This window comes from Neovison vison, chromosome 11 (assembly GCF_020171115.1).
Source record: "Neovison vison isolate M4711 chromosome 11, ASM_NN_V1, whole genome shotgun sequence".
Lineage (NCBI taxonomy): Eukaryota > Metazoa > Chordata > Mammalia > Carnivora > Mustelidae > Neogale > Neogale vison.
In genome coordinates, this window is record NC_058101.1 from 196700517 (window position 1) to 196724628 (window position 24112).

A 24112-nucleotide genomic window follows, 5' to 3' on the forward strand; every position below is an offset into this window, starting at 1 on the left:
TGAATAACTTCTAAAGGATGGCACGTGTCTTCTTTCCTGACTTTGTGTTGTATAAAGTTAACAATGGGGACTACACTTTAATTCCTGAAATTCTTCATTTGTACTCTTTTGTAACCGTAGCACATGAAATAAGTAAATGATGAAAAAATGAATATTTCCATTAAATACAAGATATTTTATTTTAAACAATTTATAATTTAGCCTGTTAAAAACACAGTAACATGTCGAATGCAGGACTACATTGGCCTTACTGTGAGTTGAACACAGTTGACCATACCCCTCTTGAAACATCTTCCTCTTGGTATCTAAGATTCTCTCCCATGCTTTAAAAAACTCTTACCATCATCTTCTACTGTTTGGGGGGTTCTTTGTTGCTGTTTTAAAGGTTTTATTTATTTATTTATTTGATAGAGCACAAGCAGGGGGAGTGGCAGGCAGCAGAAGGAGGAGAAGCAGACTCCCCACTGAACAGTGAGCCCAGTTCGGGACTCGATCCCAGGACCCTGGAATCATGACCTGAGCTGAAGGCAGATGCTTAACCAGTGAGCCACCCAGGTGCCCCAATCTTCCATCAAACCTTGTATGTGTCTGGAATACAACTTTCCCTCTTCATCTCTTCATAGCCTCCCCTGTCCTTTGCTAGCTACTTCTCTTCTAAGTGTTGAAGTATGTCAGAACCTAGGTCCCTGGGCACCTGGGTGACCATGCTCTCTCTTCCTGCCTCTCTGCTTACTTGTGATCTCTCTGTCAAATAAATAAATAAAATCTTTGAGGGAAAAAAAAAAGAAGAAGAACCTAGGCCTCTGCTGCCCCCACTTACTCTCTCAGCTCATCCTGCCCCATGGCTAACACTCCCTAGACTTTACAAAGACGTCCAGATTGTTGTCTTCACACCAGAGCCTCCTGCTGAGATCCATACCACCAACTGCCTGTCTCTCCCTAGATAAGTAAGCATTTCTCAGGTCCTTTGAACTCACCTCTAGATCACCTACAAACCCGATGCTTAAAACACACACAGATCCTACCACTTAAGACAGTGGCATTTCTTTGTGCACTGGTACCATTCACGGGGGTCATCGTCATCAATGGAGTTGCCTTAAAGGACACAAAAGCAGCTTAAAAAATATCCGTCTCTGTTTTTCGCGCCGTGAGCACCTGCTCTACCATCCCCGAGGTGTGTACTCTTGTGACTTACCCAGCTCTAGTTTAGTTGGATTCATTGTATTCTTTACTCACTCCTTCATTCCACAAACATTTAGGAGGCAGGAAGAGTCTGAGATGCTTGGGGAAGCAAAGGTCAGTATGAAGAGGAGCGCATAGTCTGAGGAAAAATATGAGTGCAGTTGTGAGTCCTGGACGGAGACAGGTGTGTGTGCTAGGCACAAGGCAGGACTTGTTTTCACAGAGCCACTGACAGGTGCCGACGCTCAGGACACAAGAACAGCTCATAAGGTCAGGACTGGCATTCGGATGGAGGGAACAACATGAGGCTGAGTTGGTTAAACATCTCCCTTCAGCTCAGGGTCCATCCCAGGGTCCTGGGATCCAGCCCCAAATCGGGCTCCCTGCTCAACGGGGAGCCTGCTTCTCCCTCTGACCCTCCCCCCTCTCATGCGCTCAAATAAATAAATAAAATCTTTACCAAAAAGAGAGAGAGAGAGAGAGAGATCGATCATCTGTCTCAAATTCTGCTGTGGTGAGTTTAATGGAAACTGAGCACTTACAATTAGGCACATTAAGATGCATCTCATTGGACAGACTGACCAGTCTTTGCAGTGGAATGGTAAGGGACACAAGCCAAAGGGGGCTGGGGAGACAACGGCAGGTGAGAAGGCAGACAGAAGCACTGAGTTTCACCATAAAGCAGAACAGATGCATATGCAATAACAAAGGGATCATGGACTCGAGGGAGCATCCCCCTAGAACAGAGATGCCACAGTATATTTGTAAGTCAATACACGAGATCTAGTATAGAGGGAAAAAAGGATGAGCTGGGTAAATTCACGGATTTGGTGTTTCTCTTGATTTTCTGTTTTCTTAGTGCAGAAAGTGAAGCCATATGCTTGCTTCAGCAGTATGTGTACTAAAATTGGAAGGACAGAAAAAATTAGCATAGTCTCTGTGTACAAGGATGACATACAAAGTCATGAACTGCTCCATTTTTTTAAATAAAAATATAAAAATTTTAAAAAGGTGAAGCCATGAACTGAGAATGAGGGAAAGGGCAGGGAGCAGTGGAAGTGTGAAGAGAAAGGATAAAGTCTGAAATTGTATCTTCTCTACCAGGTAAGTGGGCCAGATAATTGATGAGACAAATTGATAGTACTGTTTGCCAGGGCGGAGAGCACGCTCTGAAATGTGTGATCACGGGTTTAAAGAAGGACCATGCTCAGCTGCTTGAGTGCAGCTGAGTAGGCAGAGAAGGCCAAAGAGGGAAACAGGAACAAAGAAATGAGTATGGTCACAGATACAGAATCAGCTGAAAATATGGGAATTAAGAACATGAAGAAGTGGAGGAGCCAGAAGGTTAGCAGATTCAATGGGTTGGCATAGGGCAACTCCAAACAGAATGGCTCAAATGTGATTACATATGGAGGCCAGAGGAGCGTAAAGATGGCCTCTGCAGGTCCCTCCTCACCTAGCGGGACAATGTTAGCTTGATTATACTCTTAACCTGCAGTAAAGGGCCAAAGAGCCCACTCTTTTAATTTTTATTGCTTGCTTTTATTAATTTACCAAGTTGTTCTTGATACTTATTTGGTCCAGAGGCTGGTTGAACTGTATATACTTTGTGCGGTAGATTTGAACCGTTTTCTTCAGGGAGCATTCACAGGTCGTTATTACCCCCACAGAGATAACGATCACACACACTGCCGTATCTGAGGAAGCTACAAATGCAACCTGGAAATAGCACTGGGGGAAAACGGGTAAAGCAACCAAATTTTTGGCTGAGATAAAATTGTGGTGCGGACAAGTTTACCTATGTAGCCTTTCTCTTCCTATTTCATAGAATCCGAAAAAGGTTTTTAGATATTTTCCATAGCATCAGGCAGTAAACATTGGAGTGTAATTCAGTGCCAGACTGCAGGAGCTTATGAAATTCACTGTCTCTCATCAGGCAGCAGCGCTGGTTTCCCAGAGACACCACTTTCCTAAGTCTTACCTCTAACCACTCCCCAGATTTAACTTGGCGTATTAAATGTAATCAGAATAAAATTCCCTATGAGATTTCTTTATGGCATGTGGCAAGCTGATTAAAAAATTCATATGAAGGAGCAAAAAGCCAAATATATGTCCGTGGTACTTAAAGCAATGTAGTTTCTGGGTTTTGTTCAGGAATAAGGCAAAGAGCAAAAGAACAAGAGTCCAGAAACAGATGTACACAGATATAGGAGTATTTAGCACATCATAAAATTGCTATTTCAACTCAGTGAGAAATGGTGATGAAACAATTTGATTGCCTTTTGAACTTATTTTCTAGTCATATTTTTTCTGATAGTTGCTCTAGAGATTATAGTATGGCACTTTTATCACAATTTACATGGAGTTTATATAGAATTACTTCAGGTAAAACAAGAGAACCTTGAATAAGTGTGCTTTCATTTACCCACCTACCCCCAATCTTTAGTGTTGTCATGGTATACTTCTTAAATTTATATTATATTATAAATCCCCAAAGATAAAAGTGTAATTTTTGCTCTAGTCATATCTTTTGAAGATACTAGGAGGAAAACAATTAGGTACACATATGTATATATATGTGTGTGTGTATCCTTTTCTATTTGTTACATACTTACCACTTCTGGAACTCTTTATTCCTTCCTATCAACCTGTGTAGACATCTGGCACTATGTTCTTTTCCTTTCAACCTGAAGAATTTCCTTTGAAGGGCACTTCTTATCATACAGTTTGCAGATAATGAATTATCTCTGATTTTGGTAATCTAAAAATGTTGTTAATCTGCCTTCATTTTTTATGAATTTTTTTGCTGGTCGAGTTTTTCTTTTCCACATTTTAAAAATGCTGTTCTCGGGGCGCCTGGGTGGCTCAGTGGGTTAAAGTCTCTGCCTTCAGCTCAGGTCATGATCTCAGGGTCCTGGGATCTACCCCCACATCGGGCTCTCTGCTCAGCGGGGAGCCTGCTTCCTCCTCTCTCTCTGCCTGCCTCTCTGCCTACTTGTGATCTCTGTCTGTCAAATAAATAAATAAAACCTTAATAAATAAATAAATAAAAATAAAAATGCTGTTCTCAAATCTTCTGGCCTTCATTAATTCCCATGAGAAGTCACTCACTACTACTATTTTTGCCCCTGCCATTTTTATTGAGATATAATTAACATATAACATTGTATTAATTTAAGGTGTGTGTGTGCATACAAATACATATACACCACATCTTCTTTATCCATTCATCTATCTGTGGACATGTAAGTTGCTTCCATATCTTGGTTTTTGTAAATAATTCTGCAATAAATGCAGAGGCATATATATATTTTCAAATTACTATTTTCATTAGGTTTGGTAAATACCCAATAGTGGAATTATTGAACCATACGGTATTTCTATTTTTTTGAGGAACCTACATACTGTTTTCCACAATGGCTGCACCGGTTTGCATTCCCACCAACAGTGCACAAATGTTTTTTTTTTTCTCTATATCCTCACCAACACTTCTTATTTCTTGTCTTTTTTATTTTAGCCATTCTGACAGGTGTGAAGTGATAGCTCATTGTAGTTTTTTTTTTTTTTAAATAGGCAGAAGATTTTATTTATTTATTTGAGAGAGAGAGACAGTGAGAGAGAGCATGAGAGGGGAGAAGGTCAGAGAGCAAAGCAGACTCCCCATGGAGCTGGGAGCCTGATGTGGGACTCGATCCCGGGACTCCAGGATCACGCCCTGAGCCAAAGGCAGTCGTCCAACCAACTGAGCCACCCAGGTGTCCCGCTCATTGTAGTTTTGATTTGCATTTTCCTGATGATGAGGGATGTTGGGTATCTTTCCATTTGTCTGTTGGCCATCTTTAGGTCTTCTTTGGAAAAATGGCTATTCAGGTCTTATGCCCATTTTTAGTTGGATTTGTGTATATGACAGAGTTGGGTAAGTTCTTTATATATTTTGGATATTAACTGCTTATCAGCTATACCATTTGAAAATAACTTCTCCATTCAGTAGATTTTTGGCTTTTTTCTTTTGGTATGGTTTCCTTCACTGTGCTACAAAAGCTTTTTATTTTGAAGTAGTCTCAATAGTTCATTTTGGCTTTTGTTTCCTTAGCTTTATGAGACATTATCTAGAAAAATGTTCTAATGGCCAACGTCAGAGAAAATACTGCCTGTTTTCTAGGAATTTTATGGTTTCAGGTCTCACATATAAGTCTTTGGACCTTTTTATTTTTGTGTGTGGTGTTAGAAAGTGGTCCAATTTCATTCTTTTACATGTAACTATCTGCTCTTCCCAGTAGCATTTATTGAAGAGACTGTCTTTCTCTCATGGTGTATTCTTGCTTCATTTGTCAGATTAATTAACCATATAATTGTGGGTTTACTAGTGGGCTCTATCTCCTGTCCATTGATCTCTGTGTCTATTTTTGTGCCAATACCATACTGTTTTCATTACTATAGCTTTGGTAGTATACCTTGAAATCTGGAATTAAGATATCTCCAGCTTTGTTGCTCTTTGTCAAGACTACTTTGCCAATTCAGGGTCTTTTGTGGATCCATGCAAATTTTAGTACTTTTTGTTCTACTTTTATGAAAAATGTTGTTGGTATTTTGATAGGGATTGCACTGAATCTGTAGACTGCTTTGGGTAAGACAGACATTTTAACAATGTTGTCTTCCAACCCAGTAGTGTGGAATATCTTTCCATTTTGTTTATGTCATCTTCAATTTCTTTAATCAGTGTTTTATAGTTTTCACAGTATAGGTCTTCCACCTCTTTAGTTAAGTTTATTCCTATGTACTTTATTATCTTTGGTGCAACTGTAATTGGAAGTTTTAGAGTTTTTTTTTAAGATTTTATTTTAGAGTGAGCATGAGTGGGAGTGGAGGAGGAGGGCAGAGGGAGAAGCAGATTCCCCACTGAGCAGGAAGCCTGACACAGGGCTCAATCCCAGGACCCTGAGATCATGACCTAAGCCGAAGGCAGAGGCTTAACTAACTGAGCCACCCAGGTGACCCATGTAAATGAGAGTTACTTAATTTCTTTTTCTGCTACTTTGTTATTAGAATGTAGACATACTACTAATTTCTGAGTATTAATTTTATATCCTGAAACTTTACTGACTTAATTTATGACTTCCAGTAGCTTTCTGTGGAGTTTTTAGGGTTTTCTACATATAGTATCATTGTCATCTATAAACAGTGACAGTTTGCTTATTTAAAAAATAAATACTTCTTTTTCTTATCTGATTGCTAAGGCTAGAACTTCCAGTATTATGTTGAATAAAAGTGGTAAGACTGGGCATCCTTGTCTTATTCCTGATCTTAGGGGAAAAGTTCTGTTTTTCACCAGCGAGTAAGATGTTAGCTGTGGAGTTTTCATATATAGCCTTTATTGTGTTGAGGTATGCTTCCTCTAAACCTACTTTGTTGAGAGTTTTTATCATGAATGGATGTTGAGTTCTACCAGATGTTTTTTCTGTGTCTCTTGAGATGATCATATGATTTTTATCCTTTGTTTTGCTGATGTGATGTTATCACACAGATTTGTGAATATTGAACCATCCTTGCATCCCTGGAATAAATCCCACTTGATTTAATGTATTGTTGGATTCAGTTTGGTAATATTTTGTTGAGGATTTTTGCATCTATGTTCATCAGGAATATTAGTCTGCAGTTTTTTTATGGTGTCTTTGTCTGGTTTTTGTATCAGTTAATGCTAGCATCACAGAATGTACATGGAAAGTTTCCTTCCTCTTCTATTTTTTTGGAATAGTTTGAGGGGGATAGGTATTATCTCTTCTTTAAATGTTTGGTAGAATTTACCTGTGAAGCCATTTGTTCCTTGACTTTTTTGTTAGTGTTTTGATTACTGATTAAATTTCATTACTAGTAATGTTCAGATTTTTAATTTCTTCTTGATTTAGTTTCAGAAGATTGGATGATTCTAGGAATTTATTCAAGGTTGTTCAATTTATTGGCATATGTTTATCTTTTCAAGGAACTAGCTCTTGGTTTCATCGACATTTTTCTTCAGTCTTGTATGTATTTCTACTCTGATCTTTATTCTTCCTTCTACAAACCTTGGGCTTTGTTTTTCTTTTTCTAGTTCCTTTAGGTGTAAGGTTAGATTGAGCTTTTTTCTTGTTTCTTGACATAGGCCTGTATCACTACATATTTTCCTCTTAGAACTGTCTTTGCTGTGTCCCAATATTTAGGGATATTGTGTTTTCATTTTCATTTGTCTCCACATACTTTGTTGATTTCTTCTTTGCTTTGTTGACCCATGGTTGTTTGGTATTGTGTTATTTACAACCTCCATGTGTCTTCCCCACCCTTTTTTCTTCTGATTTATTTCTAGTTTCATACTGTTGTAGTCAGAAAAGATGCACAGTGTGATTTTAGTCTTCTGAATACTAATTATGTAGTTGTTCTCCTGTATTTAATGTGTCATTTTTATCTGCTTTCAAAATTTCTTTGGCTTTCAGCAGGTTGACTATGATGTATGCCTAGGAAAGGTACTTTGTGTTTATCCAGCCTGGGGTTCACTAAACTTCGTGGATCCCTTCTATTTGCAGTTTTTAAGAATAATCTCTCCAGTAGGGAAGGAAAAAGTGAAACAAGATGGGATCGGGAGGGAGACAAACCGTAGGAGACTCTTAATCTCATGAAACAAACTGAGGGTTGCTGTGGGGTGGGGAGGTAGGGAGATGATGGCTGGGTTATGGACATTGGGGCAGGTATGTGCTATGGTGAGTGCCATGAAATGTGTAAGACTGATGAATCACAGACCTGTTCCCTTGGGACAAATAATACATTATAGGTTAATTTAAGAAAAAAAAAGAATAATCTCTCAACTTTTGTGTCCTCTGGTAAACTTTCCAGTGTCTTTAAAAAGTTGGGAGGCTTTTTTGGAACCTACTTTAAAAAGTCGGTTATTTTTTAATGTTTGCTCCAGATAGACATTGCTATCTGTGGAAGGATTTACACAATCACATCACTTGACTAACCAGTAAGCTCCCTCTTACTATTAAGTTTGGGGGAAAAAGCAAATACCCATGTGACACATTCACAAAAATAAATCCTTATAAATTGGGACTCACTAGAAGGCAAACATCTTTATTTTCTATTATTGTGGTGTTCAGCCAGCAACAGAACTTGGAGAGAGCAGGGAAGGATGAAAGCTAGAATGTAGTGTATAAGCAATGTGTTTGATGGTCAAACATTTTCTTTTTTGGAGTGATGTTTGAAAATTTGTGTCTGATGGATTTCTGGAGGGGGCAGTGTCTTCTTGTGCTCTTTGGACTAAGTAGATATCATATGAAGATTAGCATATTGGATGTAAATTATCACTGAGCATACTTGGTGTGCTTAAAGAGAGAAAACAGTGTTTAGGGCTCACAAATGTACTCTAATTATAAATGTGGAAGAAGTTACAGATATTCCTGTATTTTGATAAGTACTAAAAACTGTGCCCATGCAGAATAAGGGCAATAAGGTAGGAAGGAGGAGAGAAAAAAGGAAACCATATTGAAACATAATACAACTCTGAAAGCTATAGAGTGAGGGAAATGCCTTATATCCTGGAACTCTGGGAATGCCTACTCAGTAGACGTATCTCCCCTCCCTCCCTCCGTCCCTCTTTTCTTTCCAGCTCTGCAGACTAAAGCACAGCCATCCTGTCTGGGCACAGAGTCATGAGAGCAAACATCATGTCAGAGGGTGAACACTTTACAATATTATTGGGAGAAAGAATTTAGTTTGGATAAAACTAAAAACTAGGTTTTTTGTTTGTTTGTTCTTTTCCTTTGTGGAAGGAAAAAGGAGTGGAATATATGAAGAAAATTGTTGATTCTCCATGTCCCAAAGCAAGGCACTTACAGTTTGCAGCTGCCTACAACCTTGGAAGAGCTTATTATGAAGGGAAAGGCATCAAACAATCAGATGAGGAAGCTGAAAGGTAGTTTTACCTGAAAACAAGATTTTTTTTTTTAACCAAATGCTGACACAAAGAATAACTTACCTTGCCTTTCTTTTTCAGACTGTGGCTTTTTGCTGCAGACAATGGAAATCCTAAAGCTAGTGTGAAGGCTCAAAGTATCCTAGGATTGTATTATTCAACAAAAGAGCCTAAAGACTTAGAAAAGGTAACACTGTTCTATTTGTCTTTAATGCTAGCACCACATGTAGATTAATATTTTGCTATTTCTTTTTTTTAATATTTTATTTATTTATTTGACAGACAGAGATCACAAGTAGGCAGAGAGGCAGGCAAAGAGAGAGAGAGAGAAAGAGAGAGAGGAGGAAGCAGGCTCCCTGCCTAACAGAGAGCCCGACGCGGGGCTCGATCCCAGAACCCTGGGACCATGACCCGAGCTGAAGGTAGAGGCTTTAACCCACTGAGCCACCCAGGCGCCCCTGCTATTTCTTTTTTGAATGGAGGATGGTAAAGAATGAGTGTTTAGTTTTAAAGATCTCTTATAATTCTTTAAAATGTAAAGTTCACATTTTAGTATCTCAAAGCTCATTTCATGCTTTACTCATCTCCACCTCTACAAAAGGAGTCCACAGATGTGCGAGAATTTTGCATGCTATAAAAAGCCACACACACAAAATATTATTATACCATGAAAGCTAAGAGAATCCTGAAATATAGCCCAAATCCCTTTACATGTGAATAAATCAATTTGTCCTGAGAAAAGTTATGATGCTAATAAGTAAAATACCAAAAAAACCCAAAACCAAAACCAAAACAAAACCCTAGTAACAAATCAAATCCATATAAGATTTTTACAGAAATACAATCTCTTTAATCATCAATCACTGAAACATTTTCAAAGAAATCCTATAGGGAGAAGGAAATGTAGAGCCAAGTCCTACTTGTAGGAGGCATTAAGGACAAACTTAAAAGAAACACATAGCAACCAAGACCCAATTTGGATAACTGAACAGCTACTTGGAAATAATTTTTTGAACTAATTCAAATTCACTGCAGTTGCACATTGAGCACATGTGCTCGTGGCCACACATGGCTTTTACCTTGGTTGCCTCTGATCTCAATAGGCGCCATCTCGGAGATCCACCTGGACCCGACTGCCCTTCAGCATCGGCAGCTCTCCTCTTCCTGCAGGGCCTCACTGCAGGTGTCTCAAAGCCTAGCAGACACTTACCTCCTACTTCCCACTCTCCCAGTCCTTCCTCTGGAAAAATGAGAAATCGTGAATCCTGAAACAGGTGCAGTCTAGACTGTGGCCTAACCTACACGGTGGGTAGAAGACAGGTGGGCTCACCTTAGCACTCTCTTCTAGGTATGTGAAATTGGGGCCAACCTGAAATATACTCAAGGTGCTAGAACTATTCCAGGAGATTAATTAATACTACTACCTTATAATGAGAGATTTTTTTTTTCTTTCCAGTATTCCCTTATAATTCTGCCTGGTGAATAATAAATAAATTAAGTTGTGTTTTTTCTTAGGCATTTTATTGGCACTCGGAAGCATGTGGCAATGGAAATCTGGAGTCCCAGGGTGCACTTGGACTAATGTATTTTTATGGACAAGGCATCCGCCAAGATACTGAAGCTGCCTTGCAGTGCTTAAGGGAAGCAGCAGAACGTGGAAATGTCTATGCTCAAGGGAATCTCGTGGAGTATTACTACAAAATGAAATTTTTTACTAAGTGTGTTTCGTTTTCCAAAAGGTAAATAAGCTGGACGGACGTATTTACAGTAAATGTTACAGAGCATTTACTAAATCTTCTATGCCAGGTCTGTTCAATAGAACTTGCTGCAATACTGGAAAGGATGGCTATTGAGCACTGGAAATGTGGTTAGTGCCACTGAGCGCTGAACATACATTTCACTGCATTTTAATTAATTCAAATAACTACCTGTAACTAGCAGCTACCTTATTGAATAGTATAATTCTATGCCATTAGTCTTCAGGATTTCAGCGCTATTTGCTCTATATGCCAGCTGCATGATCCTCATCAACTTTAACTTTTTGGGGCATCAATTTCCTTTTTAATAAAGAAGAAAATGCTTCGATAGCATTATAAAAATAGTGTATATAAAGTACTTAACATAGTTTAGCATATAAGAAATGCTTACTAAATATGTTTTAATTTCTTCTAGACTCTTCAGCCACATGTTCTAGAACTGCACAGTTGCAAGATAGCTTGATAAGATTGTACAATGAGAATAATGTTTAAAAAATGTCAACATTAACATCTTATAAAATATATGGAGATTTCTCTTCTTTGAGCCCATGTGCTTTCCTACATTTATTTGCTCATAACTTACAAAAAGTAATGTACCAGGAAAAACAAACCTGGATGTCTTCTAGAAAGGCTATAAGGCCATGATGATGTGTTTCCCTCCCAATAATGCCTGACTGAGCCACTCCCTGGGCCCCCCTCTTGCCTCGCCCAGGGTGGGGCAGCCATCTACAATGTAGGATGAAAGAGCTGGTTCCACCCTTCATCCCCCAATATCATGGCTTCCAGGCAGCGGGCCACTTCCATAAGTGACTCTTAATCTCACAAAACAAACTGAGGGTTGCTGGGGGGAAGTGGGCTGGGAGAAAGGGGGGTGGGGTTATGGACATTGGGGAGGGTATGTGCTATGGTGAGTGCTGTGAAGTGTGTAAACCTGGCGATTCACAGACCTGTACCCCTGGGGATAAAATATATATTATATGTTTATTAAAAAAATTAAAAATTAAAAATTAAAAAAAAAAAAGTGCGATTCTCAAAGTCCCCAATCTTCAAGTACCCATCTGGTTAACACCAACACTTTAAATAGTTCTTAAAATATTTCAGACTTTTCATTGTTATCTACATTCCTATTCCCCATAATTTTACAGGTGACATTGAGTTGAGTAGCTCACATTCTCACACAACTCTCCATGCTTGTGTCAGAATGATAAAGGAGGACTTCTTTTTATTGCCCATTTTTACCAAAGACAGATGTGTTAGTTACTTAGTATGTTTTCTGATCCTATGTGACTTAAGAGCAAATTTAAGGTTAATGTTTGAATAAATGACCCAAAGAAATAGAAAATGCCTTTTCCCCATTGTTTGAATCTGCAAAGTGATATTGAGTTTAAAATTTTAATATTACAAGAATAAAAAAGAAACCTTTTGGTTATTAAGTCTGACAAGTAGTATCACAGAGAAGCTGTGATATAACCACTCTGGTAGTTCCTCTTCCCCTGGTTTTATTTTATTCTATTTATTCTATTATATATAAATAATTTATAAATATATATAATTTATATATGACATTTAAATGTATATGTTATATATAAATATTCTATTATATTTACCCTTCACCAATAACAAACAACTTAATCCTCAAACGGGGAAAAATGGGGAAATCACTTTGGGTGCAAGGAATATTGTATCTCTGAATATGTCATTTGTAAAAATGTAAAACTAAAGCGATGTCTTTTTATAATTTCACAATTAAACATCACAACAGGATTGCTGACTATGATGAGGTTCACGACATACCCATGATAGCCCAGGTCACGGACTGTCTCCCAGAATTCATCATCAGAGGCATGGCCATGGCATCTTTCTACCATGCCCGATGCCTTCAGCTTGGCTTGGGTATCACAAAGGATGAAGCAACAGCTAAACACTACTATTCTAAAGTAAGTAAGCCTGAGAATCTATATGAATGAACCCAAACAGATACGAACATATTTATGGATTAGTATTTTTGTGTCCTACTTAACCATTGTGCAGATAACCTGTCTAGGAGAGGTTGTCAGACACATGAATTGTTTGCAGATAATTCAACAGATTCTTATTAGCATAATTGAACTAGATGATGGAAGTCCCATTTTGATGCATATTATTCCCTCTCACTCTGCTACTCTACAGCCTACAGCCCAGCACCGAGAGAGACCTTAAAGCCAGAATATTCATGCCTTCTTTCACGCTGAAGTGTGAATCTACTCTCATTTTAGTACCTTAAAGATACGTAGTTTTTAAAAATGTTATGTATGACATCTACTACACTTAGGAGGAATATTCATGAGTTTGAGGTAATCAGTTGAAGTGAGACTTTTCCTGTTTGATTTCATGTGATGTAGATTCCAAACAGATTTCACCTCTAAAATCAAGCAACTTAAAAAGTGGGAATGAGGTGGGGAAAGGGGGAAACATTATGAATAGTAACTGCAAGAAAATTAAAAAAAAATTTTTTTTTTAATTTTTTATAATAAAAACTGCATGCCTTAGGTCCATGACATCCATCAAGTCCAAACTAGAATTATGTCTTCTTAAAATTTATAAAGCAATTCGTGGGGGTACACAAGCTAAGTTTACCTGGAGCAGGGGAACAAGGGAAGGAACAGTTTTCTAAATCCTTTGCCTGAATCTGACCATAGGATCGTAGTGGTTTTCAAACTTGTCTACATTAAAATTACCTGTGTGGGGGGTGGCTTTGCGGCTCAGTGGGTTAAACATCTGCCTTTGCCTCAGATCATGATCCCGGGGTTCTGGGATCACCCTGGCTCCTTGCTTAACAGGGAATCTCCTCCTTCTCCCTCTGCCTCCTACGCCATGATGGTGCTCTTTCTCAATCTCTCTCTCAAAAAAAGTAAAATCTTTTTAAAAATAAAAAATAATAATAAAAATAAAATAAATAATAAAATAAAATCACCTGGGGATCTTTTAAAAATTCCAAAGCCCAGGTTATTTCAGAACAATGAAGTCATGAGCCTTCCAGGGGACTCCAATGTGCAGGCAACTTTGGAAACCCTAATTTGTTTCAAATTAAAATTTCCAAAGTATTAAGGCCATACTGACACATAAACATAGGAACATAGTACACAAAGACAACTGCTGTTTGATTTACCACTACACCATTCTACCAGTAAGAAAAACAGTTGTCTTTAAATTTTTAAAAAATCTAAATGTTCTGTATTATACCAATTTCCAAACCAAGTCACTTTCAGATTCTGTGGTATCCATCATGTCCTTTCTAAATAAATATAAGCAGAGAAAATTCTGGGTCAAAAATATGCTGAAATGTGGTATATATTTACCCCAAATAAAACAGCAAAACAAGCAGACTGCAATCTTAAAACTATTTTGCACATGGTGGGAGATAATACCTCCATTACTCAATTTTGGGCATTGTATTTTACAGAAGATGATTTTTAAAAATGAAGAAAATTCAAAAGTAGCATGCCCGTGAAGGGTCTGGAATCCTGTCATATGAGACAAATGCCAACTACTTTGCCTCTCTGGATCATCATGAAACCAGTTTCATATATTCTCCTAGGACCCCTTCATTGATTCTAAAGTACACAGAGGGACATTTTAGCTTAGTATAAAGAAAAATCTAATACAACTGCTTGGGAAATAAAAACAAAAGTCTTCCCTATAAGATGGTGACTTAGCAACCAAGGAAACCAACTGTCATGGGTCCTGAAGGAAAAAGGAGTCAGGTGTGAATGAGATAACCTCCGATATCTCTTCCAAATTCTTGACCTTCTGTGCAGTTACATGCACTATTACTTCTCGCTATTTACTTTATCATAATAAAATGTTATTTTAAAATAAAATTATCATAAAGTTGCTGCTACTCATATAATAAGATAATAGCAAGTTTGAGGCCAAATGCTAATGCTTTCCATGTTACTTATTTTAATAATTCATAACCTAGAACACTATCATCAGTGTGTAAATTCCCTTGATTCTTTCACACTCATAAAATTTCCTCTTTCAAGTGACAGTAACAATAACATGGTTATTTTCAGTAAGATCTTTTTTTTGCATAGACTAATTTGGAATTTCTTTTATCAAGAAATCAAAATAGAAATATGTCATAACTAAGAAATTCCCTTGAAATTCACTGTAGTTCTTAAAAACAAACCTAAAACTTTAAGTTTTAGTAAGACCTTAACAATTCAAAATGTATCTAAATTATGGACTTTTTATCTTTGACTTTCAGGCTTGTCGTCTCAATCCTGCATTGGCAGATGAACTTCACTGTTTACTTATTCGTCAAAGAATTTAGATCATAATGGATTTCAACAAAGATCATCAACCCTAACACAGTAGAATGTATGTATTTTTACAGGAGCAACGTTTGGTTATCTTCTGCATCCCAAGTTACATTATCCTGGGTATTTTACTAAAGACATGTTACCTTCATTCTTAAATCTCTAATTTTGCAACTTGAAACCCAGCTATAGGATCAAATTGCAAAAAAAGTCCTTAGAGATCCAGCTCTTAGCTTACAGACTGGCCAAGATAACATCAAATATGGAAAACCATTCCATAAACAAATACCTCTTTCTTTTCTTTAAATAGAGTGTCTAAAAGGCTTAGTATAGTCTTCTTAGCTATAATTCCTTCAGATATATGCTACAAACATAAAAAACACCATTTGCAAGTTTAATTCCTTAAATTTCTTTGACCCTTATTTAGTTTTCTGGATTTTGGACAGATTATTAATTTTAATTTGCTGTCATTTAAAATTTTTAAGATGCACTAAACTAATATGAAATAAAGAGATTTAAAGAAATTTTCAAATAATGTTTTTAAATAAATTTGTGTAGCATTTATACTTCTGAAGAAATTAAAACTAAGACTACATTAAGTCTTTTGGGACATCTTGTATTCTTAAAAAACATTCTTATAAATAATTGGTTAATTTATTAAAAACTTGAAAAAAAGTAAGTTTAAGAAATTGTTTAGAATCTTGCCTCTCCATATCTCCCCTTAAAGATCTTAAGGAGTAAAACCACTGCTATATTCCTGATAAGATAACCAGTTAAGCTAGATGTTTCTTTGTGCTTAGACTCATTTTCTAAGTTTAAAAAAACTTAGAGGCATTTCAAAGCAAGATAAAATATGAAAAAAAAACCCTCAAATCATCTATCAATATAAGAACAGTAAATATGCTAAAAATTTAAATTAGCAAGAGGCTTTCCTTACATTAATGAGATCTGTGAAGACAAAAGTTAATCATTTAAATAGTACCATCCAGATGGAGAAGATGGTGTAGCAGTGTACATCTGTGAAACGCACACACTGGAAACAGTGTCTTCTAGATACCTTCACAACACCTTCTCTGAAAACACACCATACCAATGTGTCTTTATTTTATAAATCGCAATCATCCTTCCCAAAAGAGGATCTAAACAAGGTCTCATCTTAGTATAATCAATACGCAGGTACCAGTCACTAAAGAAGTTCTGTAGGGCAGAATTTGCTGGTTCTTGTTTTGTACTCTGGTTTTTCTATATTACTTGAACTTCATTTTGTCTCTATATAAAGAAAAGCACTTTCCATAGACTTAGGTCTGTGTGATACCCTTAAAAGATCACATACTTCTCCCTTAAATCTCTTAAGACAGAGAAAATTAAACCATCCCTGAAATCTAATCCTTTTCTTTAAAAATCTCTACTCAAGAGTCTCTATTCTCCCCCACTAATGTTTCAATCGCTCAAGTCCATAACAAGATTTCATAATACCTAGCTTAAATCTCTTTCTACAATATAAGCCCACTTACTTCACTCTTGTTCTCTTAATACCATCCATATATAATAATCCTCCAGCCATTTGACAATCTAAACTCCCAACCAGTATTCTTTTCTTCACACTGAATCCAGTCCCTTAAGCTTTTAAGAATCCTAAAATAGGAATGTAATACAGCAGCGCTTGTTGGCTTTAACTGCACACTTAATAGATATGCTTTCTTTTCTTCATCCCAAAGTCAAGACTGCTTTGTTACTGCTATTAAAACATAGGTCTGAGAAATTCCCAATGTAGGAATTTGACAGGTGTCATATGGGGTGAAACGTTACACTTAACTATCTTCAGTGAATCCAACATAAAATTTAAAGTTTCAGTTTACTGTAGTTACCATTAAGCTGGTACTTGTGGCATGAGGGAGCCCTTGTAAACTACCACTGCTGCAGACCGTGGTATACACCGTGACTGGTCAGTGGGTCAGTCTCTTTAACTCAAGTGAGTTGAAGTGAGTTGAGTGAGTTCCAGATCCTTAACCTTAAAAAAAAAAAAAAAGAAAGAAAGAAAGAAAGAAACCAAAAAACTCCTACGATTTCTTATAGCTCCTTCTTATAGCTCCTATTTCTTATACTTCCCCAAAACGCTAAAATTTATCTTAAAAAAGACTGAGGACTCAAAATAGTGATTTTTCTCACGTTCAGTATACACTTTAACAGCTATGGTTTCATTACGCATAAGGTGGACATTACCAGTGACTGTGTTAGGATGAGTTCCTGGGGTTCTGGGATCTCAGGTTGCTTCTCTTATCTGAGTGAAGGATAATTCTTATTCATCCTGAAGCATCAAATATCCTCCTGGCTTGAAAAAAACGATCGAAGAGCTGTGACTATCTTTATCCCAAAGATGAAATTTGGTTTACTAATTTTTAATTGTTCACCTTTCATTCTTACATTCAATATTGAGGACTTGGCAGGTAGGATCTAGAAATGCCATAATCAATACCACTTTAGTATATATACAGTATTTTCTTTCATGGATTTCAGACTGAATTTTTGCCAATTAGTTGTATTGTTTCCAATGTTCCTGGGCTAGGGGGAAGGACAGTTATAGAAGGGAAAGTGTTTTATTAATATTGCATAATAGATGGTGAAAAGTGATTGACATGTTCATGGCCCCACTATTAATAGTCACACAGAGTGACACCTACACCCTGGATCTCACACAAGGCTCCGAAGAGTCCACAAGACTTGATGATGAAATCAAGTCCCTCAAGTCCCTGAAGTAACTTCCCATCCGCATTTCCCTATCTCATTGCTGCACATCCTTCAAAGTTCAGCTCCTTTCCCACTTTCCCAACAGATCACTTCAAACATGAATTTGGCTCTTCTCATTCACACTAAAAACTGTATTTTTCACATATTCATTCTGTGTTTGGAGAAAGGCAGCCAACTTTGTACTTCCTTGTGGAAGTATTTATGTGCACAGTGCTTTTTACCCCCTCCCAAAAAAGGTATCTGATAAATATTTGAACTGCCTGAAGTGTTTCAACCTCATTTTTTGAGATGTATGTACCTTACACCCCATAGAGCTCAGTGATCCATTTTTGTATTTTATTGCTTCAAATGCTTCAAACTATGGGAAATCTTTGGTAAAAATAAAGACAATAAAATTTTCACAATAACTTTCCACAAAGCATTGCACAACAATGTTCTTTAGTACACATGAAATAATACAGGAATGTTCAGAGTCCTCAGTGAGGAAAGTAGCTAGCTGTACAATAGTCATAGTTCTTCATTTTAAAACAAAACTGTTTTCATAAATATTTAAAATATTTCCTAGGTTCTTATCACATATTAACATTTTTATTTCAATCAGTGTGTTGAACTTTATCTTATTATTAAAATAAAAACAATAGTTACAGAAGTGTGTTTTTCTGTTGCCTATGACGGCATTAAGTATCCCCCCCAACAAATTCTGCTCACTTCACACAAAACTAGAGGGAGGTAACTAACATAAAAATCAATATGGTTCTCAACCAAGCCCTCTGTGGAAAAGAGGAAAATATTTCATGTCTATTGTTACACAGACATTTCTCTGGTGGTTTATTTGTGCAGTCTCAAACTTGACCAGCTTTTAGTTGATCTAAATGACTTTTCAGCTCAGGACACAACTCAATTAGCAGCAGTTCCATCAGCACCTGAACCAAGAAAGAAGAAAAAAAGTAGAAAAATATGGAGTTTCTTTTTTTTTTTTTCTCTAAGGGTTTACTCATAATATTTATGTCTTAAGAGAAAGTCTCATTTTAGGTCTGAGATGCTTCTCCATGAACAAGTTATTCTCCAATAAATGGGACTAATATAATCTAAACTCCATTTAGTATCAGACTGATTCATTTCATGGTCTCTTTGCCATTATCACACCATCAACAATAGTTAATATTGATAATTATAATCAGACGGATGACTGGGAAACAGTTTGCTTTCCCGAAATAAAATTAAACAGTCATGCAAAAATGTCACATGCATCTCTCCCGTGACAGGATGGGAAAGCTGCACACACTGGAGGCATTCTTTTTCTTTTTCCAAACTGAACAACTGAACAGTCAGACAAACAAAAATGAAGCTGAGTAGATAATGGGTTCAGAGTTACAAGTAACAGGAATGATTAAGTACACAAGGGGTTAAAATGAACTCCCATTTGTGAACGGAAATGTGAGATTGAATTAATAGCTGGACCTCTAGTTGGCTTTAAATTACTCACATATAACAGATGCTTATTGGCTCTTGTTTCTTGCAGTGCATTGAATATTTTTATTATACCATGCCGGGCATTTTGCTGTCCAACAAGGCTCTGAAGCGTATCTGAAAGATTAAGTTTACATTCTGTGCTGTTACCAATAAAGTACACAGTCGATGCATATCCAGTGAGGGAAACAGTACATGATGTATATGGAACAAATAAAGGCACTGGGGCATGAGGAACATGAACGATCAGTTCTTTCAAATGTTTACAGAGAAAATAGCTTTATTTAGAATTTTCAACAGAAGGCATTTATACAAACTACAATTTTAATATATTGCTACCCAATTAAAAAATTAATCTCTCTGAACAGTGTACTTCAGCAGGATTTTTTTTTCTTTAGCAGGATTTTTAAAGCACAACATTTATTATCTGTCCTAAAACATTTTTCTAAGTAAAAGAAAGCATTATAACCACTACTGTTCTTATTAAGATTCTCAGTATAATTTCTTAGCAAAGGACATGTTTTAAAAGAAAAAAAAAGTGTGATCATTTTTCTTGTAAATAAGGTTTCCTGAGAGATGTAAGTGGAAAACGCCTTACTAGGGTTAACGTTCACCCTTTATCCCTGTATTTTTCAGGGTCAGAAGCCAGGTCTCACCTGGGATGTTTTCAAGCAACTTCTGCTGTGCCCTCTGCTTTGTGGCCTGACTGTGTTCTTCGCTTCTGATTGTGGTCGGTGGTGCCAATTTCCCATTTGGCCAAAAAGCATCCCGGAAAATATTGATGTAGTAAACCAACATTTGCTCACTGAAAATCCAGTTCACTGTGTCCCGGATTTGTCTTTTAAGAGAAAAATATTTCTTGAATGAGGTTTTTAAAAGTTGTATACTCTATTCTCAAAAGGCATTTATCAATGGGTACATGAAGATACAGCCTGATCTAAATGTTTGATGAATAAACTAGGAATTGGATTTTTAAACTCTGGCTCTGAAAGGTATTCTTCATTTTGGCGGTCCTGGATGACCGTTCATTCCCGGAGCTCACTTTTCTGTTGGTACCAACCTCTCCAAATGTCTGCCATGTAGTACCCTGCAGTCAGTACGGACAAGAACCCAGAGGAGACCGACTGGTTTGCAACCTGCAGCTACTTTAACTGTGCACAGTACTTAACTCACTAACTTCTCCATGGGGTGGTATAAATTGAAAACATAATCATTTTAAGACTGTTAAAAGTGGTCTGGAAAGCTTTCCTGGGCTCCTGAAGTCTTGGGGGAAGAACCTGGCTTTTTCACTAGCTGTCTCTTGGTGTTGCTACGGCACATCATGCTAGGCAGAGTGCTCTGACCCAGGGTAAGCATTTCACATGCTCACCAGGCAAGGGGGAAAAAAAGATACTACCTTTCTTTCTTTTCTTTAAGATTTTATTTATATGAGAGAGAGAGAGAGAAAGCGCAAGAGCGAGCACAAGCCAGACGGTGGTGGAGAGGCAGAGAGAGAAGCAGACTCCAGGAGGATCAGGAAGCCATGCGAGGCTCTATCCCAGGATGCTAAAACCATGACCCAAGCAGAAGGCAGATGCTTAACTGATGAGCCATCCAGGTGCCCCCATATATTACCTTTCACCTTAAAGTGGAAGCCTTTGAAAAGATACATTGCTAGAGTATTCCACACTTCTCTGGGAATAAAAGTTGGGCAGACATTTGACTTGCACAGTTACAAATAAATGGCTTTTATCTGGTTAGGCAGCTCTTCTGCATAGCCCTATCTCATTAGTCATTAGTAAAATGCTAACCCATTTCAGGATTTCTGCTGTCAAGAGACAAGTAACACAGTTCAAAGAGCCCAAGAGCAGTTGTGAGGTTGGAAGGGGAAAAGGGGGAAAAGAATCATCTTGACAGTGCCAGAAAATCTTGAAATTTCAAATTCAATTCATGAATAATAATAATAAATCAAAAAGCCTTCAAGAATATCTGACTTCCTAACTATTTAAGGAGACAATGTAAGGCTTTCAGAAATAGTATCTGAAATATAGGTTTCAAGCCCTGGTACTTGGCACAGGAATCAGTTACTATTGATGTCTATAAACTCCAACATGAGTCAAAACTATGTTAATTCTGTTCATAACTACGTGTCTCCTACAATACTTCCCTATACTGTTTAGAACTGGGCAATTCAGGGATGCCTGGGTGGCTCAGTTGGTTAAGCGTCTGCCTTTGGCTCAGGTCACAATCCTGGCATCCTGCCCCACAAGGGGCTCCAGCTCCACTGGCTGCCTGCACAGGTCAAAGTCCGCCTCTCCCTCTGCCCTTCCCCACCTCCCCGTGCATGTGCTCTCTCTCAAATGAATAAAAAAAAATCTTAAAAAAACAAACAAACAAACAAACAAACTGAGCAATTTGTATCGAGACCAAATAAAATAATTAATTTAATGGGACTTCTGCTTTAAGAGAGAACCTGCCAACCTCCTACCTTAAAAAAAAAATCTACATGAAAATGCAGACAGCTTGTTTTTTCTGTAGTCTTGCTTTGAGTCACTCACTGGCACTACATGAAGAAATTAAGAAAATTTCAATTTGCAATTTAAAATTAGCTAAGTGACTCTCACAAAAGGCCATCACCTAAGTATTTTCTACCAATTTAAGTCTGACTCTCAATTAGCCAAAACCATAGGAAGCTTTTGAATCAATTCTGATATGTGAAATTATAGTTGGTACAAGGCAAGAGGCACATATTGTACTGCTGCTTAATTTTATGATGTGTCATCTCTGCTAAAGGCAGAAATAGCAAAGGGCCAGGCCCTCCATCATTTCTCTACCTGACAAAAAGCCCACTGAAATGAACAGCCTGGAAACCCTCTACATGATGCCTCTCCTCCAAGTCCCATGAAAGTAAATGCCAAATGTATTCACTGCTCACAAACCACGGCTGCTCATTTTTAAGTAAGAGCCACTATGGTAGATAGGAGCAAGGAAAGTATGCATGGTTTGCTAAAACTGAAAAGGAAAACAAATTAGCAAGTATGGAGGACTGAGAAATATAGGGCCGTGGTGGAATTTTCTTTATCTAAGGCCTGTCTGTGTAACAGTTAAGAGGCTTGTGTTAGACTGAAATGGTAAGTTATACGGGCCATGTTTCTGATTAAAACAAAAGTTTAGATAACTAAGCAAACTGAATAAGACACTAATATCATTTTTTAAAGATCTCAGAAATTGAAATGAACTTTTGCTTATGACCAAAAGGAAACTATATTCTATTTGTGAATGAGTCAGAAGATAACCTGTTCTTTACTATGTTTTCTTTAAAAAGTTATGATTTATATGATAAACATATGTACGAGGTTACTATGGTGGTTTTGACAACTGATCTTTCACATGGGAAAATCCAATAATTTCATCTTGAAACATATTTTGCTGTGATTTCTCCCCCTTATCTTTTAGCATAAGTGATTCACATTTTTATTGTGCAGGAAGTCATGTTATCTCTTGAAGAGTACTGGATATAAACTCTTATATATAGCTAGCTGAGAATACACATATGGCTTATAACACTGTTATATGTTATACACATATATCTCAATGGATGATATTAAGATATTAACTGTAAGAGCAATTACTATTTTAATGTTACCCCAACTTGGAAAAAAAGAAAACATATGATTTGCATTACCCTCCAAATAAATATATGTCATGTGATGCTCATCCTACTTTCATTTCGGGTTAGAGTCTAAGCCGTAAACTGATTCCCATGATATAACATAAAAATGCTGTATCCAAGATACCCCAACTGGTAATCATGATCAAAAGAGAACGTCACAGAACTTTTTTTGTTTTTGCTTTTGTTTTTTATGTTTTTAAATAACCTTTACACACTCAATATGGGGCTCGAACTCACAACCACAAGAGTCTCACACTCCACAATTTAAGGCAGTCAGATGCCCCTGCAGAAAGGTACTTTCCAGCCCTTTCAGCCAGAATGCTGAAGACAGCTGAAGCTTTGATCATCTAGTTCATCATGCATTCTATGGGAGAAATTATTTCAGAAACCTGTCTCTCTAATCCAACCTTAGAATCATAGCAGCAACAAAATGAGAAAATACAAAACCTTCAGCTAGAGAGATCACTGGCTACCATACCATGAGTTTAATAATTTGACCATTAAGGCAAAAAGTAAGGCATGAACTCAAATACTAATGTCATGTAACTCACTTGTTGATGGTTCTTCCAAATGTGACCTGAACAAGAGCAATTAATGTTCTTCTCACCCATTTAAACACTGAAATAGAAATCAGAGGAAAAGAATCTGCACAGTATATCACAGTGATGACATTTTCATAGCTGCAAAAAAGCATAAATTCTTATCACTTGACACAATCCAAGTCCTGACACCAAAGTCAAGACTATGATACCTGCAGAATCTGGGTCTAGGTTAGCAAACTTCTGCCCCTCAAAATTCTCCCAAGCTTTCATTTTACACATAGCAACTGATGAGAGGAAACCTAACCTTTTATAGCTTTTCAATGCCTGAACAACCAGCTGAGCTAGCAAGTGGAAATAATACTTTATTTCACATGTCTCCAGGCTACTTAGATGTCTGTTCTCTGCTAGCAGACAGTGCAATGCCTATTTTAGATTTCTGTCTGGTTTGTCGAACCCAATTTTCTCACACACTGCTCTGAATGAGAAACATCTGTGGTTCAATATTGACAAATATTTTGAAG

General features: G+C 37.2%; 2 protein-coding genes and 1 non-coding gene across 5 annotated transcripts in view; 2 read left to right on the forward strand and 1 right to left on the reverse strand.

Annotated features, from left to right (window-relative positions):
- LOC122889975 (LRP2 binding protein) overlaps positions 1–15193 on the forward strand; it is a 40052-nt gene extending 24859 nt beyond the window's left edge. Inside the window, exons 6-10 of the mRNA XM_044225607.1 lie at positions 8979–9121; positions 9203–9308; positions 10637–10860; positions 12641–12815; positions 15128–15193. Of these exons, the coding sequence (XP_044081542.1) occupies positions 8979–9121; positions 9203–9308; positions 10637–10860; positions 12641–12815; positions 15128–15193 (714 nt within the window). The remainder of the gene's footprint in view (positions 1–8978; positions 9122–9202; positions 9309–10636; positions 10861–12640; positions 12816–15127) is intronic.
- LOC122890753 lies at positions 2060–2166 on the forward strand. The gene has a single exon (XR_006381178.1). It is a non-coding gene; the product is annotated as a U6 spliceosomal RNA (small nuclear RNA).
- A 3056-nt stretch (positions 15194–18249) lies between the features above and the next one.
- Positions 18250–24112, reverse strand: part of SNX25 (sorting nexin 25) — a 123178-nt gene continuing 117315 nt past the window's right edge. The window contains exons 16-19 of one of the 3 annotated variants that reach the window (XM_044225609.1): positions 23601–23694; positions 20054–20235; positions 19414–19514; positions 18250–18850 (exon numbers count right to left, since the gene is read on the reverse strand). In XM_044225609.1, coding sequence (XP_044081544.1) covers positions 18770–18850; positions 19414–19514; positions 20054–20235; positions 23601–23694 — 458 coding nt within the window. In that variant the 3' untranslated portion in view covers positions 18250–18769. Of the gene's footprint in view, positions 18851–19413; positions 19515–20053; positions 20236–23600; positions 23730–24112 lie in introns of those variants that run through there. The other 2 variants (XM_044225610.1, XM_044225611.1) reach the window with 2 other exon arrangements.